Source organism: Fusarium subglutinans (assembly GCF_013396075.1).
Source record: "Fusarium subglutinans strain NRRL 66333 chromosome Unknown NRRL66333_c0000218, whole genome shotgun sequence".
NCBI lineage: Eukaryota > Fungi > Ascomycota > Sordariomycetes > Hypocreales > Nectriaceae > Fusarium > Fusarium subglutinans.
In genome coordinates, this window is record NW_023502281.1 from 1 (window position 1) to 18,504 (window position 18,504).

Sequence of the window (18,504 nt, forward strand, 5' to 3'; positions counted from 1 at the left end):
TATAATAATATATATATTAATATAATTAGGGCTAAAAAAAAGGTTAGAAAGAAGGTTTAGGGTAATTAGAAGGTAATAGTAGAGTTAAGTTTATAAGTTAATTATAAGGTTAGAAAATACACTTTAACTTTAATACAATGGCAGGTTTTAACATCTAGCCCCATTTGCTCGCGATGAATCCAGGCGCCGATTAACGCAAGCCACAAGACATATGTGTTGTCTTTCCACTGTGTTACGACACATGCTAAGTCACCCACGCGATACGCATCCTCGATCGTATATTCATCAAGACGCATCGCTATTGGTTCGCCTCCTAATCTACCATCCTTTGGAACAACTCCTCTCAGCCAAGGAGTCTGCAGATTTAAATGGGCAGAAATGGATGATCGCCTCGATCCGTGAAACGGTTGAACACTACCCTAAGATCTGTGCGCGCTGCGAATAGTAGTTGCTGTCTCCTTTCTCCAAACCTCGTATCCCTCAATTTAGTTGTAGTTGGATGGTGATATCGAGTCTATCTTTTATTGCAAGCACCTCCTGTCCCGACATAATGGGTCGCCCTTTAGATTCGGTTTGCCGGTCGATAAGGCTATGTGGACAAGACAGGTTGCTAGCCCAGCATAAAAAAGAATGTATGTATGCGTATCGCAGATGGGTTCAGTCGGATCAGATGATTAGCTCATGATCTGGACTCCTGGAGGCTATAAAAGATAGAGAGCGTGTGATCAAAGCCGAAGATCCTCAACATCCTAGCTACATTAGCTTCAAGCCCGGCGCTGAGAGACGATCGTCCTGCACATGTCGTACCTCTGGCACAGACTGTCGCCTTACATGTCATCGGCAGATCGCCACTGGAGCATGCGATGTGAACTCATCGCCATTAGCCGAGGTTTTGATGCAGGAATCTGCTTTGCCACGCAAGTTCGGAATTAAGAAAGGCAGGCTGCAGGAAATTGCGATATTACCTTCTTTAGCTGCAAAAGCCGGTTACCTACTTGTGAATAGTATCATGGTACCGCAGGATATTCTGATGAATCCGCTATAGGGAAAAACACGCTTAGCCTGGCTTTTTACCAGTAAGGGGAAAACCTTTAGGTAATAACCCTTCTTTGATTATAATATTAAAACCAAATTATAACTTAAATATAATATCTCTTAATAGATCTTATAATTTTAAGCCTTTTTATTAGCTAGCTAGCTTTTTTTATACTTATATTACTATTTTTAAGTTAACTTAGGTATAAATTAAGGTAATTTTTAGTAATTAAATCTTAGCTTTTTAGCTTTTTAAGGTTAAAAGCTGCAGGGTTTAAACCTACTACCTTTAGCTACCTAGTTAGCTTTCAGGTCAGGCCAGTAACGTCTAACCGTTACGCTATAAGCCCCCTTAGTTACAGTTATAGTTAACGATTTTCAACGCGACGTGAGGCGAGACAGTGAGACTCATCACGTTGTCCAATATCCAAAACAGATAATTCTGCTCAAATTGAGATTGTGGGTAGTAAAGTAACGAAGCCCAGTGACCCTGCTATGTATGTCAGCATTTCGCCAATTAGAAAAGACAACCTATGAACTATTTGTGCTCTACCTTTGAGCTAGCCTAAAGCTTCTCTTCAGGTCTCAGACTCACGACCCTATCGCAGCGGATAGTACCTCATATCCCATTAGATACCGTGTTGTTCAACTTTGGACGCATTTATGTCACGTCGGTAAGATCGAATTGAACATACCACAGCATATGTGGGAAATATGAATTTTCCGATTCATCCGTATCTATACAACAACATCATATAGTGTTGAACCCAATCGAATCCATTATTTCTAGTGTCTTTTGCAAATTTCGCTCCACTGCAAAGTCTCGCACCTTTCTCCGATCGGCATCAGTTGACTTGGCTTGATATTCCACCAAGATTCGTTTCGCTTCGGAACATTTAAGCAAAAAGCTGGCTACCGAAGCTGCCCATTCTCGCTGGTAAGAGTGAAATTCATCTAAACGTTTTAATGCGTGATGGAGTGGCATGAGTCCCCCCTCGGATTTGTCTGGTGTCCATGCAAGGCTTGGGTCTGCTTCGAAGAGATATCCGAGAACGTCTTCATCAACATGGCGACCTCGACCGATTGCAGATGAAAACGCTGTCTGTCCTTGGTAGTTCCGACTGGAGAGATCAACAGATTTGTTCTCCAGTAGCACGCGAATCGAGTTAACAGACTTAGCTGCATGCAACAGACTCCCCCCTGAGTTGTTCCTGTAGTTGATGTCTGCGGTATTGTCAAGAATAGCTCGGAGAACAGCTTGCGGCAGACCACGACTCAATGCTAGATTTGCTGGTATATTGCCATTACTGTCCGTAATATTTGAAAATTTACCGCCGCCGTATCGAAGAAGGCGCCAAACCATAGAAAAACAGCTACTGCAGTCCTCTACACACAGTCTTTTTATGCAAAGATGCAATGGTGTAGCTCCATTCTCGTCTTCAATCTGGAGATACTCATCATTCCCGATATCCATTAGGAATATGGCGAGAGAGTAGCACCCCTTACCTAACGCCGTGCGGAAGCAACCGAGTTGTCGAAAAAACATGTCCCCCCAGATCTTGTACTCCGCACAGTCGGACTGTGCAATGAATACCGCCTTTTCATTGTAGAACTCTGGCCTGACATATTGAAACCAGGCATGCATCAGCGTGGCGTCGACAGAATGAGTAGCTCTTCGGGCTCCTTTCCAGTTCCAGGGGTATTGGGCTAATACCTTATGTGGGACTAGCTTGATCACGTCCGCATGGTATATCGGCTGTCTTATATTCAGAATCATGCTCAAAGCGGCTGGGTTATCTGCGCATATTGCCCGAGCAATACTCTCTGCTAGGTTGGAATCGTTTGGGCCATTGCCGTTGTGCAGAAAAAATTCCAGGATGTCCAGATGCGGCCCGTTGATCACACGAGTGATTGGATTCTGCAAGGATCTGGCATCCCTCTTATAATGAAAAGGGTCAATTCCATTATCGACGAGATACTTGCAAACATGGCCATGCCCAGCTGAAGCAGCTGCACACAGGGGCGTGACAGGATTTGCTTTGCGGCCTTCGAGATTAGCCCCCTCGCGGTGAAATCTCTTAACTTCATCAAGATCACCAGCTTTGCAAGCTTCATAAGGGTTCCATGCGTCATTCCTAGATACACTAGGAAAAGTGGCGTTGACTCCAGTTGTAGTGCGGTGAAAGGTCTTATCATGGCTTTCCAGCTGCTTTTGAGAAGCATGCCCAATTTTATGCCCAAAGCAATCAGCATGAGGGCATCTGAACGGCCTATCATGCACTGCGAGGTGCTGCTCGAGTGCAGTTTTGTCCGAAAGTCCCGTGGCAAACTTGGAGCATTGAATCTTGTGACACCTGTGCCTCATTGGTCCCTCAGTTAAGTCGAAAGCAGCGGTTCCTGGCTTCTCTCGTTCAAGGTCTATCAGAGTTCGTACGACGAGCACGCTATCTTGAATGGCCAGGATCAAGTCTTGAGCTGCCCTATCAATGTCTTCTGCTTCGACTGCGGACTCTTTGCAATGTGCTTTTTCCAAATCAACTGCTGCTGTTTTGACAGCCTCCAGTTTGGGGGCCGAATTCGTCAAAACCTCTAGAGCCTCAACCTCCTGTACGTGGGTGTCATAGTGAGCCGCAGCGTAGTCCAAGAACCCAAAATAGCCCGAATGAATATCGGCGGTGATGTCTTGGCTCTTGCTTGTAGTAAAAGGTCGAGACGATAAATACCGACAACAAAAAAGAGCCATGTCGATATGCTCCTCTAGCAGATTGACCGTCCTGTTGTCAATGAGATATCTATGGCAATGTCAGCTACTTTCGATGCATTGAGTCTGGCACATGGTCTCACCTGGTTGCTGTTTCATGAACTATGCTGATGAACTGCTCGGATTCTATGTTGGGAAACATATCGCAATTTGTTACGTCAACAAGGGAGCTGCATATTCGCTTGCAGCTGTCGAGACGCATGTTATCAAGGTCACAAATCTGCTTTTCTGCATCGATGCAGAATCTGGACTGTATTTCGCGCCATCGAAGGGGCTTTGCGGCACAAATAATCCAACCCAGGATCCTCTTCACGCTCGTGTCACGTGAGGGCCGATTGTTTTGAAGAACACGTTGAGTGATACGGTCGTAACTGACGGTGTTAGTAATCTCATACAATCTCTGATGTCTTTCCCCTTCTTACGCTTGATTCAGATCTTTCGGGAACGCATCGCTTTCCAGTTCGTCTTTAAAGTCTCGCTTCGAGTCCATAGCTGCAAGGTTATCAAGCACCACTCTTGCATATAGAAACATCCCTGAACGTGTTAGTATTATGAGTCGTATGTCGGTTAAAGTCCTCTCACCTCGAGATGAGCCCGCTATTTTGGATACCAGAGTCTGTTCTTCTTGCGCTGCTAACCGAAATCTAGTTCGTATCTTCGCGGCTTGCTCTTTCGTGAACTGCTCAATGTCACTTTGGTGAGCATCTACTAGGTCCAGTCGGATCTGAGGATGAGATGATAGCACACAGTCGAGTTTTCCGTCTCTCTGTCCGCAAATCAGTATTTTAAGGTGGCAGCCACTCGTTCTTGCAGCTGGAACCAGCCTATCCAAACACCACTTGATAGAGATTTCTTGCTCGTTGCTCATCGCCTCGTCCAGTCCGTCAAGGACGAGCGTTGCATTAGGCCGGGATGTAAAGCAATCAGTGGCCAATTCCTTAAGGTCAGCAAGTTCGGTAACGTCTTTGGTGGATAGTGTGTCGTGTGCAAGCCTCATTATAGTTTCATCTGCGTCGACGAGTTGCATGATGACGTGTTGGAGCATCGACCGGGCCGTTCTCCGTTCCGTTGCATTGTGCTTGAAGAAGAAATAAGCTAGGAAAGACCGCCCGGGAGCTTCAGAGACTTCTTTCTGCCTTTGATGACGAATTATTGTCTTTGCTAAAGTGGACTTGCCTTTATGTCGATTAGTCAGTCTCCAGACAATCCTTGAATAGCAAATAAGTAGATGACTTACCCGAACCAGGGGAGCCATTGAGAAACAAGACCCTGTTCTCTGCAGACTTCCCTTCTTCCCAGCGCTTGAAAGTAGGGCTGGAAAATATCCAAACACCAGAATTCTCATATACAGGATCCCGCGATTCCAAGTCAAGATCGGTTCGAGATTTCGAAACGTTCAGTCGACTCTCTAAATAGGTCTTCATTTCTTGTGCTTGCAATGCCTTGCTTTGCAACTGCTCGGAAGCCAGAGTAGACCTTATATCTTCGAGACTAGTCTGAAGGTTACCAAACTGGTCCTTAGCGTACTGGCCAGAGTCTTGGACTTCCTTGAGAATAGCGTGAGATTGCAGCTTGTCATCTGACAACAGAGCCTGTTTGCGTTTGAGACTTTCGAGAATTGTCTTGACTTCGCGCCGAAAACTTCCCCAAGCCCATTTGAACAGTCTTTTCCATTCTGATCCAAATAATTAATAGCAGATAAGACATATAGAGAGGCGAATACCAACCTGGACGAGAAAAGACACCAAGAACGCAGTGATGGAGTTGAAGGATATCGGAGAAATAATCGGCCAAGACTAACCTCAAGTCGTCTCTGCTTTGAATGAGGTTTTGGAAGAAGGCAAGATTACCTAGCGCCTCTGCGATTTCTTCGTAAGCATCGATCAGCTGCCTAATAGCATCTGTCCAAGTGGTGGCGACCATAAGCGCCAGCTTGATCGGGCCCTACGGTATATCATCAGTACCAAGACGGCGGTACTTAGCAATTTTGCCTACCCAAATGAACGCCACGAAGTCACTGGCGTTAAGGAATATTGTGACAAGCTTCTCAATGTGTTCCATAGCGTGGAGAAATCTCTGGATTCGGGTCAATTTGCAAAGGTCATTTCTGCGCCCTAATCTGCCCTGAATTTCTTGGATAGTATCGGTCACAATTTTCTGATTGGCTCCGTTGATTTGCTTGATCTGGTCATCAGAAAGCTCTCGCCGAAAGAGGTCTAGAGACCTTTCGAAGCTGGTTCGTTGATTTGTAGCCATTTTAGATTGTCGTTCGATGGTTGTTGATAGACGTAAGATGATGCCGAAAGAACCATATTTAGGGATTTGCCTGGCGTCAACAAACAATATGCACGTCGCCTCACTTTCAACCCAAGGCAGATCGACGTGTTTCGTGGCTGACAACCACAGCCAACAAGAGTGAAGAATCACCTGTTGGGGTAGGACAAGCGGGGCAGTGCTGTAATTCTCGGCGCGTATCCCAACACAGCCTGATTGAAGAGGCTGACTGCGCCTCAAAATCATTGGTAAGGCTTTTTCAGCTTGACCGCTAACCAAGAAACACGGCCAATATCAAGGCGGTCCCAAACCTCCCCAAATCTGGGCAGAGGTCAAAAGACTCTGAACATATCAATTCCGATATGACGCGACCTCTAAAGAGACGAAGAGATTCCAAAAATGACGCCGAAAACAGCATCTTGTACAGAGATGCCCAAAGACAGGCTGTTTGCTTCGATGAAACAATTTCCCCCCCTTCTTTTGACTCTGGCATGGACGTAGATTTACCAAGTGACCCAGGTGGTATTGGAGGTGACATATCAGCTGTAGAGGATTCCGGAGAGGAAAGGATATGCTACGGAGCGGTAAGGCGACTCACGAACCCCCGGATCCTCAAATTCTGACATTGGACGTTCTGGTGCATAGATCTGCGGAGCCCAGGTTCTGCTGAATTCTCACACTCAGATGCCTAATGAGACACAGCCATGGGCTAGGTATTGCCTATCCAAGATCGAACCTGATGGAAGAAATTACTACTTAGTTGGTGACGGGGAACCCGATCCCAAGAAGAGATCGGTTCTGGACTGTGATACAGCAGCGATTATGACGATTGTAGCTAACAGATCTGGAGACACATCCTTCGCAGCGGTCCTTGGGGTCGATGTATTTCGCGGCAAGCGGAAGAGGTCTGGAAAGGGCATACCTATCGACATCTCAGTCAACGTCTACGGTCCTAGGAACACGATTGACGAAGTTGATGACGCCTTATCCGATATTGGCACTTATCGCACTTATCTACAGCATCCCGTATTTCTGGAACCGGGCATCCCATACATTAATCCGCAGTTCTTCTACCCAAGTTCTCAGAAGACCGACCTTAGACACCTGGTTGGATCAAGCGCTCAGAACAGCGATGCTAAATCCAAGATTTCTCAGGAAGTCGAGGTGGTTATGGGTTCCCTAGACGGTCAGGGCGAAGACATGACAGTAATCGGCAGTGGAGCTGATAATTTGCCACAAATTCTGAACCAGTGCCTGGTAAACACGAAATTGAAAGAGTAAGCAGTTGGGTAGGTGACTGAAATGTATTAACAGAGGCTAATGTTGTGCCTCGATAGGCATCAGCTGAAAGGGGTTGAGTTCATTCTTGGCCGCGAGGACGAGGCGGTAGCCACACAAACGCATAGGCACATGCTTATGTCGATCCATCATAGGTATGATTTGTTAACATCTGTGTGAGTGCGTGCGAGTAACTGACTGGGGGATACTTCTTTAGCTTGCTATCTCTCGCAGAAAAACCAGGCGGTGGCGGGATACTTGCAGACGTCATGGGCCTCGGCAAGACACTGACCATGTTGAGTGCGATTCTTTGCTCGAAGCGAATGGGCGAGTCGTTCACTAGCGATAACATGAGCAACAATTACCCTCCGCAACACTCATCGGTGAATATGACTCTTGTTGTGCTACCATCTAGACGTATGTCCCATCCTCAATATAATCGACTGACGTCTTAGTACCTATTGACATAACGAAGAGGTCCTGGATGTTTGGAAAAATGAAATTGACAGGTAAGAATAACACAGAGTAGGACCTTTGCGAACGAATCTAATTATCTGTAGCCGATTCCAACCCCAAACCTTTCGAACGGCCACTTTCCACGGAGATGCGCGACCGAAAAAGCGAGAACTTCTTCTCCGTCATGATATCGTCCTCACAACGTATCACACCCTAGAAACAGACACCCGGGGAAAGGGGATTCTGAACTCCATTAAGTGGTCAAGAGTTGTGCTAGATGAAGGCAAGTCCCTAGCTATGTGACGAAATGACCGAAGTTCCTCTGACGAATATGTCTATAGCCCATCAAATACGAAACTCTTCGATCAAATTACATAAAGCCGCAGCCTCACTTGAAAGTGACACAAGATGGTGCCTCACCGGCACACCCATTCAAAATAGCTTTGACGATCTCAGGTCACTGCTGAAGTTCCTGCGTTTCGAGCCCTTTTGCCAAAGCAACCTGTTTGAACAGCACATAGTCAAGCCTTTCAGGCAAGAACAGCAGGATCCACCGAGCGGACTTGACGGGGCTCGAAACCTGAAAATCATGCTCAAAGCGTGTTGCCTACGAAGAACACAAGCAAAGCTGGATCTTCCGCCCAGCACTATAGAGAGGGTCGATGTAGCGCCCACCGAGACTGAGAAGTCCATGTTTACGAGCATTCTCGACCAATGCAAGGAAGATTTTGACAAGATGGCCGGCAAAGAAGGGAACTCGAAAAAGTCCAATGTACTGTTTTCAGCAATTATGAAACTCAGGAGGGTTTGCAACCATGGACCTATTCCTAGCAGTGCTTGTGGCTCAAAACGCACAAATCAGTTGGCTGTGCCCAAAGCAAAACGGAAGGCCTCAAGATCGCCGAGTGCAGAGCCCGCTTGCGAGTTTTGTGACGAAGAGACTGGAAATCTTGATCTTCTTGGCGGTCTTGATAGCTGCCCCATTTGCGGTCGGCTGGAGTCTGAGATGAATGACGAAGCCTCTTCCCTGGCACCCTCACCTCGGCCGGCACCATCTCCGACACCATCTATGATGGATATCGATACACCGGAATCTTCTACCGGGGAGTTTCACAGACAATCGGGCCATGAGCTGAAACAGAAGTCTTCAAAGATGTCAGCTGTCGTGGACAACATCAAGAAATCATGCATGGACGCGTGCTCTAAGAGGTAAGTCTCCACGAAGCTCATCTTGTGTAATATTATTGATATTTGGACAGTGTTGTGTTCTCGAGCTGGAGAGATACTCTTGATATACTTGCAGCGATATTGGGAGCAGAAGGAATTGCTTTTGTTCAGGTTGATGGACGTAACCCGCTGGTCGGCCGAACGGAGCTAATCTCCAAGTTCTGCCAGGACCCAATGATTCGAGTTCTTCTCATATCCATCAACACTGGCGCAGTTGGGTAAGCTTGGCTTCAGTTTACAGGTACTAAATTACTCACGCCACTGTAGCCTGACTCTCACACAAGCAAATATGGTCCACATCGTTGAACCGCAATGGAACCCAGCCATCGAAGAACAAGCAATCGCAAGAGTTGTCCGGATGGGCCAGACGCGGCCAGTCAATATCTTCAAGTACATAACGGCTGGGTCTATCGAGAACGTAAGTCTTCCCAATTTCGCTATGATGACGGAGACTAACGTCCTATAGACTGTTGTAAAATTGCAAGAGAAAAAGACGCGGATCATCAAACTATCAATGCAAGATAAGGACGGCGCTGAATCCGATGCGAACTTGGATGCAAGTTACGACCTCTTTCCACTATCCCTAAAATATATCCTGACCTCAAGCAGAGTTTCAAATTTGCCATTGATCCGAATGAATGGGGGGCTGTATCATAAATCTTGCCCAGTCAGTCGCGCTATGGAATGTTGAACTTGATATGTCTCGTTGAGACGTCATAAGCTTTGAGTATCAATCAACAGAACGTTGAAATATGCACCTCGTTCTCTTTTTTGTCACTCGGTGACCATTGTCTCTCGTCTCAAATTAACGTCCAACGTCCATTGGATCTAGTTCAGCTGGTGCCCAACTGTATTCCAGCTTGTTCCCATGTTCCCATAGCTAACATGAACTGTCCCGAGTAGTACAGGATCCAAACAGCGTAGTCCATCCAGACTTGGTGTGAGGATGATGCTGGAACAAGAAATCTGCCAGAGGCCAAGATCGTATCAGATACCGTAAAGACAACAGCTCCCAGTGCGATTTTATCGCTCTTGATCGTCAATGCTGAAAATATCATACCCAGGATGGCACAGGTATAGAGAAGAATCGGTAAACGAAGGTCGCTGTCGACTCTCGGAATCAACAGCACCAACATCGTGGGCCCCAATAAGATAGCTGATATAACGATAGCGACTCGTGATTGATCTTCTAGAACAAGGCTCTTTGCACCTGTCTGATAGAAAAGTGTGATATAGCAGAGATGCGATGTCAAGAAGCTCCCGAGCCCTGCCAGGAATGCCGGCTCTGAATCCCAAGCAAGAAACGCATCGCCTAGCGCCCCAAAGCTGAGCGCAGCTAAAAGGTATGTCGGCCCATCCACAATCTTGACAAGGACCGCGAGTAGAGAAACAGCGAGGGTTTTGGTGATCATGCGTGAGTAGCTTGGACTCGCACGAGCTTTGACGCCATAGAGGATGGCTGCAGTCAAGGAACTGGCAAGGAGATAATTTTCTGGTAGCATGGTGGTTTTTTCGATGCGATATTGGGCACAGAACTGTTGTCTCAAATGCAAAGCCGTGGATTTATGGTCATGGTTGGAGTTGACCTCGGCACTCAGTTGACTCGCACGTGACAACCTCGTTAGTCGACCTGCCTGTCTAGGCAACTTCTGCCACTCTAGGTGTTCTTTTCTCGGGAAATATAGCAATTTAGAGGTACTCATGTGAGTCTTGAAGTTGCCGATAATGTTTTAGAAGCTTGGGTATTGGGGCTGGAATTGTCGCATTTGCACAAAAGTCCTGATTGTCTTATTGCCAACTACGGCACTCTACAGCAAATCTCAGAGCAAAAGCGATTATGTCCAAGCTATCCTTTTTCTGTGTGACAGTGAGCGACTGCAGATATCAATATGAGCCATGGCCTCGGCCGTTCATGAGTGTAAAGAGTCGAGATAGCAGTTTCAGCAACACTGCCATGTATCAGACTGCCACTGTTGACTGTGACACTCAGTGATTAGATTCATCAATTGGCCTCAAATCCCCTTGAACCTTTGAATCACAAAGAGCCCACAACTATAAATTCTTCACTCTCCTACCAGTTCATTTTCCTACCAACAAACTTCTGCTCTGAAACCTCAACATAAATCAGCACCCTGCTATCAAATTCTGCTCTGTACGCAAAATGAGTACCAACGTACAATGGATTCATGTGTTCTTACACAAGAAGGACCACGCCTCCAACGCGGAAGCGAAGCTCTTGAAGCTGAGAGAGGTCAGCGATTGGTGTTGGTATTATGATCTCCACGAAGGCGGCTCTGTCCTTCAGATGAAGGCACGAATCGACACAGCTATCGACGATTCCCTCGTCGACGCTGTGAAATTGCTAAGGAGGCTTGGAGCTTCAAGGGACTGGACGTTATCCCACCACGTTGTAAGGTCGAACGCGATGCATTTTTCTGACATCGATAATAAGACGACACTTGCTTGCTAAGTTAGGATATTGCCTTGAATTGATTTCACATATAAATAAATATAGTAAGCTATTAGTGATAATCTACAGTGTGACTTATCTCATGGGCGGGAGATGTATATCTTGCTCTAAAGTAGAATCATGCTATGAAATTGGGCGAAACTATCAGAGCGTAAAGAGCCTAATGACAGCTGGGACTACGTGCTAGGTACACAACAGGGAGCTATACTTCAATTGAAGCACTGAATATGATTTAATTCCTTTGACTGCAGACATCACGGGCGATAAGGGGGTTGAAGAGAGCTGGAGACAATCTCACTACGTGGCTCAAAAGTACAGACTTATGGGAGGTCAAAATAAACATGCTAAAAGGTGTTCAAGACTTCACCTAAACGTATGCTAGGTTACCCAAGTCTTTTTGTCATGCTTTGGATCAAGTTCCCCCAGCCTAGCAAGGCATTCTGCTAGGCAGTGCGGGGTACCAACGGCAGAATTAGCAAACGATCATGGGTGGCAATTTGAGAAAACAGACTGGGAAATTGAGAAGACCAAGAGACAGAAAAGCAGGCTGGTCCCTGCTCTATACGGCGTGTTACTCAGGGTGACCCTAAAAAGCGGCTGTGCGGCGTCATTTGGCAATAAGTGTAACAACGACAGAAATGCGCTTCAGCTGAAAGGCAGCCTGTCTCAGATCATCCAATCACGTCGCTCTTTCAACCGACTCAGCCTCCTGTAGGCTTTATTCAAGGCCTTTCCAGTCTTTGTCAGAGACTAACCTTCCAACTACTAATATCACGCGTCGGCTCCGGATCTGAATCATGAATACTCAGGAGAAAGTGTTTCAGCGACGTAAGTGACGTCGAAAAGGGCTGTCATGTTTCTACAAAGAGGTCAGCTTTTCAGAGGCGTCCGATGCGTAGCGCGTGCCCAGCCTCGATTGATACCCCCGCTGCATCGTCATTCGTCTCATCAATGGCTTTCGACGCAGACTTCCATTCAAAAGCGTACTACAAGCCCGCGATCAAAGACGATATTTAGAAAGATCGTATTGATATCTGTCGGTGCCCTTGCCTGGGGCCAAGTCCTTATCTCATATGTATACGAGCCTCTCAGAGACAATAGCGTCTTCACAGACATCGCCCAATCGACCATCTTCCGAGCAATACCAGTAAAGCTAGCGCGGCCAGCCGAAAAAACGGAAAATGAGCTGTATCAACCGATCACTGGGGGTAAAGAGATACGGCTGCTTATCCTGGGGCCGGGTGCACGCGAGGATCCACTGGAATGCCAGCTGGTCAACGCTGAGCTGTCGTGGAGGACCAGATTCGAGGCTTTATCGTACGTCTGGGGAGACGACACCACCAAACACGACCTTAAATGTTCTGGACGCATTATCGGTGTCATGGCTAACCTTCATGATGCCCTGTTGGACTTGCGGCTTCCAACACAAAGGCGTGTTCTATGGATTGATGCCCTCTGTATCAACCAGGCCGATAACGACGAAAAGTCCAAACAGATCAGACTTATGCATGAGATCTACTCCCAAGCCTCTGACGTCCTCATCTATCTCGGAAAATCAGATGCTTCTGTGCATGGTGCGATTAAATCAATGCGTTGGCTCGACTGGAAGTTCATGCCTCTCTACGCTCGAAAATCTCATATGAGTTCATACGTTGGCATATCAAGTTTCCTTATTGAGAAGCATACAAAGATAAAACCCATAAATCGACAGGACTTCACATGGGATCCGATCATCAATTTGCTGGGCCGTCCATGGTTTCAACGCACTTGGGTGATCCAAGAGGCCGTCATACCGAAGCATGCAAAAGTCATTTGTGGGGACCAGTCAATATCCTGGGCAAGGTTTCTGAGAGTTGTGGATGCCATGAAGAATTACCAAGCCTCGATAAAGACGATACCGGGATATCACTCGATCTACGATACCATCTCCAGTTTGGACTTGATGCGGTTAGCTCGCAGCAATCGGCATCCCAGGATCTATATACTTGGCCAATGGTGGTACCGCCCTCTCTTGACCGGACACCCAATGGACGGACAGGGAGGTTCTAAACTATTTGATCTCATCTTGATGAGTCGCAGATACAAGTGCACATATCCTCATGATAAAATCTTTGGAATGCTCGGCGTTACTGGTGAGGACACTAGTAGCGAACTCTTGAACCCAGATTACAACATCACACCGATGGACGCATATCGAAACTTTGTGCTCTGGGAAATACACAATAATAGAAGCTTCCGTGTCTTTGGAACGAGTTCACAAAAGGCTAGTCAACACCGCTCGTCTCCATCATGGGTCCCAGACTTCAGCAACCTTGATCCAATCGAAAGCCTGACTGGGACTCTCTTCAGTGTTGCCGGGAACGACGCCAGTGCAGGGTTGCCGATGGAAATACGAGAATCGAGTGATGGGACTACGCTACATATCAAGGGAAGCATAGTAGACAAAATCCATACTGTTGGTAAAAAGTCGTTCACGGAAAGATCCACCAAATTTAGCAAACATGATCAACGAGACGAGCGAATTTCAGTAAACGACCAACTTCGCGTGAACAGGGAAATGGTTGAAGAGGCAAGGGATATTTGGCTGGAAGCGACGAAAGGGGCAGCTCGAGGCGTTGGACCTGGTCCCGGGGCTCATATCTTCGACACCGCGATGAACCAAGGTACGCCGTTACCCGGAATCTCTCCGGGGTGGGAGCCATTTTTACGAGTGCTCTTCGGCGACTTGTCTATAGGGAGCAGATCTTCCATGGTTGTCAAGGAGATCTCTACTTCTTTTCTTCGCTTGACCCTTGCGGAAAATCAGTTGCCGAAGGAATATGCCAAGGGCGAAGAGGTCTTTGCCATAAAAGGTTTGAGCTTCTTTGCCGCGATAGCGCAGTCACGACGGTTTGCACGAACAGACATGGGGTTGGCTGGTTATGTGCCCATGAGGGCGAAAAGGGGAGATTTGGTAGTGGTTCTGTATGGATCTAAGGTACCGTTCGTGGTTAGGGAGAAGGGGCATGGCAGGTATTCTTTGGTAGGGGAATGTTATATGGATGGGATAATGCGTGGTGAGGGAATTAGGTTTGCAAAATACGAGAAGAGAGATACAGAATTGACATTAGTGTAGAGTAGCAACGCCGCTATCGGTTCATCAGCTGAGCAGGCTTTTGTCTCGCTTCACCAGGAAACGATAGCTAGATCTGTCCAGAACATACAAGCCATTAAACGTTATCGTATAAGATTGATTCCGCCGCTGCGCTATACGCGGCAGTCTCAGATAATGACACGATAATGCACCCTCGAGTCTGGACTTTGAGCGACGACGGTGTCTTGCAAGGCCCTCCACGTTTTATCGGCCACTAAGATAGCGCCCATAATTTCCACCATTTAGCAAACACCGGTGACACCCGATTACCTTTGATCGGTTATCACAAAGGATCTGACATCAAGATCTCGATTGTCCCAACAAGAAACATAACGTCAATCTCTAATCCTTGTGCACCAACAGTCGAGGAAAAACAAGTTCACATACAATATTCGGGTCAGTGGATGTTTTAATGTGGATAATTAGTCTGCATGAAGATCTTCATAACGCTACTAAAGCTCCAGGTCAAAGCTGACGGAAACCCCTGACGCTTATGCAGACCCTTGCTCACTGGCTTGAATTAACTTTTCTGAGCTCAGACTCTACAAGCACAAATGCGCGAGATTCGACACGGCTTGTAATTAACATCTTACGATATTGTGACTCGGCCTGCAGGAGACCAGGGATCAAAGCGGAATATCGACGCCACGTAGGCTGCGACGGACGAGACCGCAGGCTAGATTGTCCACTAATCCAAGCTGGAATTAGGGTCAGATGCCCTGTAGTTTAGCCCGCTGTGGCTTTTTTTCTCTTCGCGGGCACGGGCGGGAGGGGCCGGTAAATGCCATTCCATCGATTGAAGCTACGGCAGATGAACACGTTCACTTTAATCCCAAGGTACTAAATGAGTCAGAGCAGAGGATGAGCAAGGAGAAGAATGACTGGCGATGCAGTCGCAAGTTTTTCATTAATAAATACATAGAATATCCAAAAAGCCTTCCCGGTAAAAAAGTGAAGATAAAAGAGGGAATCACTTATAAATCACCAAACTCCCATCCCGTAAATAAATCCATAAATCAGGTTAAATCACCAGTCCAATCATTTAGCCATGGAGATTCCGTTTCCTGCCTCGAGGGTATCATTGGAGTCAATTGAGCATCGTCGGTCCTTGACAAACTTGGGCCACGTGTTGGTAAGCACCAAATACTTGATATGCTTCTCCGAGTCGTCGAAAATCGTCGCATCGAAGCCCTCGGGGATGTCTCCCCAGTACATAGCCTTGTCGCTCATGTATCCAGTGTCAGCGACAGAGTCAGCAGCCATGATGCCTGTCTCGGAGCCATGTGATGATGCAGCTGAGGACTTGACTTTGGTGGGTGTTGTGACCATCTGGAATGTCTCGAATGGCAACGCTGGGTCAACCTGCTTCTTGTCGCCGTAGAGGATACGCGCAGAGCTCTCAAAGACGCCTTCCAATATTTTTTGTTGCTGCGATGACAGGTTGATCTGGAATTCTGCGTCGCGCGAGCTGACGAAGCCGGTGTAGATGCGAAGAGCGCTGTTAAATCTCTCGCGGACGAGTTCTTGCACCGACGGCTCCTTGATCTTCTCGGGGTCGCGCACATCAGGCGGTAATGAAGACTTCCACTCAGCGACAGCTCGCAAGAAAGCAATGTTTTCTCCAGAGAAGTCGCGAAGGGCAGAAAATTGCTGAAGAGGTTCGGGATTACGCTCGAGAACGTACTCAAGAGCTTCCATGGTGAGAATACTCTCACCGGAGGCGCTGCTCTTGACAGAACCGTCCTTGGACCAGGACGTCAGAGCAGAGGGGGCAACGGTAGTAGAACCAGTAGCGACAGATCGAGCACCATTGGTCGCTGCGCTTTTGTTGAGCTGCCATTGAGCGATGGAGTCGAGGGTCTCTTGGCGGAGGTTCTGGTGCTGGATGACTTCCCAGCAGGGCCAGAAGATGGTAAAGATCTCGATGGCCATGATGGAAATGGCGAGCCTATTGTGCGACAGTGAGCGGGTATGTTCTTAATAGGGATGCCTTGTTGAGGTAGGTGGCTTACCATTGAGGAGGAATCCAGTAGTAATTGATGGGTGCCATGGCAGGCACATACAAGGCGATGAGCCACATTGGAGTGGCATGGAGGCTGAGTGTCTCGGTCAGTTGATGGTGTTGACCCTGATCAAGGGATAACTCACTTAGCAATGCAGCAGGCGACGGTTTGGACCCTCCATCCCTGCGTGTCGTTGACACCGCGGGCCTGCCAGAGGATGTAAGGGGCGACGATCCATGCCCAAAGGAACTGCCAGAATACAGAGGGCCACCTTGCAAGAAAGAGTCAGTACATAACGTGATAAGATCAGATTGAGGGAGAGTATGCTTACCATTCCCAGCCCTTTCCAACCTGAGACTTTCGGTACTCCTCGGAGCCGGGATGGACTTCCGTGCCGGGGACACCCCATGAGGGATGGAACTTCTTAGATAAGCACCACATGATGATGGTGAGGATGAACTGCCTCAGTTAGCATTGCCGTATGTATGTATGTATGTACGTGTGATGTCTTCCATACCTGAACCACCATTCCCAGTCCAACCGTAACAAGAATCTTCTTGGAGTAATCAAGCGCCTGAAAGCGACCAAGCAACGATCCAGGTCTAACACGACTCTTGGAAGGCGCCTTCTCATCCGAAGCAAACAGTTCCTTCTGCTGCTTGGCGACATGTAGGAAACGGCTGTTGGAAGCGTGGAACAACGCGATGCCAAAGGGGAAGTACAAGCTCATGATCCAGAACTCGCCCTCCGGTGTAAACAGCGGGAAGTAGACATATCCAGTCTGAATAGCTCCCCAGTAGATGTGAAGAAGGATGATGGCGGCGAAGGAAAGCGGGAGGTCTCGGATTCGCAGCATGGGCATGTCGCGACGTCTCCAGAGGAAGACCATGCCGCCCGCGACGATGAACGTCCAGACAAAGGTCCAGATGATCCAGAAGATGCCGAGGCCATCGAATCTGGCCTCGGGCTTTTCGGTTCCGGCCATTGTAGAGTAGAAAAGTGTAAAATATCGATGGTGTTTTTTCGAGGTGTGAAATTGAGGAATAGGGAAATATCTTTTTATTGTATTGTAAGGAACGTGGTTTGGAAAGGAATGTGTCGGGTCTCCGCAACACAAAAACGGTCGAGAGCAGAAGAGCAAATTGAACGTACAAAGCGGAGATGACGACGATATATAGTAATACGTTAATCGAGTGTGATTCCCCAAGCGTCCAGACGCTAAACAAGGATTAAGAAATCTCTTGCAGTGAAAATGCGAGCGAGAGAAAGTGAAAATGCGAAAAGAGATCGAGAGGAGTGATGTACGTAGCGAGAAACACGCCCCCCAGATAATGGCCATTCTCTCCCTTGCAACACGCCCAGCCAGCAACTGACCTGACCTGAACTTGGGCTCGGGAAAGCCAGGTTAGTGCCGTCTAAGCTCCCGACCTCCGGTGATCTTGGCCCGTCTTGGGGTAGGGCTGCCCCCCCTGCGAGATCCAACCCGCAGTTCGGGATAATTCACGAGAAAAGAGATGTCCACTTCGCTCAGACTGACAGCAGAACTAAGGAATATTGGTCGTGAACAGACCGGTTCGCGAGATGAAATTTTCAGATCGACGTCTCTGATGTTCTGTTCTGTTTTTTGCGATGCATTGATCCTGGGGTATTTTTTTTGCTTCTTTGCGTAAGGGCGATTTGAGACATTGACGACTTTAGCAAGGATCATCCTGTGTGACCAACATTTGATTCATCGTCACGGCGGCGTGACGATGATCCAAACGCCCTTGCATCGCAATGCTCAGCATCCGTTCAGCCACGAGCGTAACATTTCTTTTTTACCTTGATATCACCTGTCCATGTTAAGTCTCTCTTCTCTTGATTGACT

At 47.4% G+C, this 18,504-nt stretch overlaps 5 protein-coding genes across 5 annotated transcripts; 2 read left to right on the forward strand and 3 right to left on the reverse strand.

Annotated features, from left to right (window-relative positions):
• Positions 1–1,786: 1,786 nt before the first annotated feature.
• FSUBG_11458 (heterokaryon incompatibility protein het-E-1) lies at positions 1,787–6,052 on the reverse strand (the record flags this gene model as incomplete). The annotated part of the gene is made up of 7 exons (XM_036676142.1): positions 1,787–3,827; positions 3,880–4,167; positions 4,219–4,330; positions 4,379–4,972; positions 5,034–5,471; positions 5,524–5,740; positions 5,792–6,052. 7 exons carry the CDS (start codon positions 6,050–6,052, stop codon positions 1,787–1,789), a joined length of 3,951 nt encoding a protein of 1,316 aa, XP_036533037.1.
• Positions 6,053–6,432: 380 nt separating this feature from the next.
• On the forward strand, positions 6,433–9,497 carry FSUBG_11459 (uncharacterized protein; the record flags this gene model as incomplete). The annotated part of the gene is made up of 9 exons (XM_036676143.1): positions 6,433–6,654; positions 6,716–7,347; positions 7,408–7,503; positions 7,566–7,765; positions 7,824–7,857; positions 7,909–8,007; positions 8,261–9,013; positions 9,064–9,249; positions 9,299–9,497. 9 exons carry the CDS (start codon positions 6,433–6,435, stop codon positions 9,495–9,497), a joined length of 2,421 nt encoding a protein of 806 aa, XP_036533038.1.
• A 367-nt stretch (positions 9,498–9,864) lies between these two features.
• Positions 9,865–10,533, reverse strand: FSUBG_11460 (uncharacterized protein; the record flags this gene model as incomplete). Its single annotated transcript, XM_036676145.1, has 1 exon — positions 9,865–10,533. One exon carries the CDS (start codon positions 10,531–10,533, stop codon positions 9,865–9,867), a length of 669 nt encoding a protein of 222 aa, XP_036533039.1.
• A 1,821-nt stretch (positions 10,534–12,354) lies between these two features.
• FSUBG_11461 (heterokaryon incompatibility 6 OR allele) lies at positions 12,355–14,852 on the forward strand (the record flags this gene model as incomplete). Its single annotated transcript, XM_036676146.1, has 2 exons — positions 12,355–14,478; positions 14,730–14,852. The coding sequence occupies 2 exons, from the start codon at positions 12,355–12,357 to the stop codon at positions 14,850–14,852; spliced, it is 2,247 nt and encodes a 748-aa protein (XP_036533040.1).
• Positions 14,853–15,672: 820 nt separating this feature from the next.
• FSUBG_11462 (uncharacterized protein) lies at positions 15,673–17,622 on the reverse strand (the record flags this gene model as incomplete). Its single annotated transcript, XM_036676147.1, has 5 exons — positions 15,673–16,582; positions 16,647–16,730; positions 16,783–16,908; positions 16,969–17,096; positions 17,155–17,622. 5 exons carry the CDS (start codon positions 17,620–17,622, stop codon positions 15,673–15,675), a joined length of 1,716 nt encoding a protein of 571 aa, XP_036533041.1.
• Between the last annotated feature and the right edge of the window lie 882 nt (positions 17,623–18,504).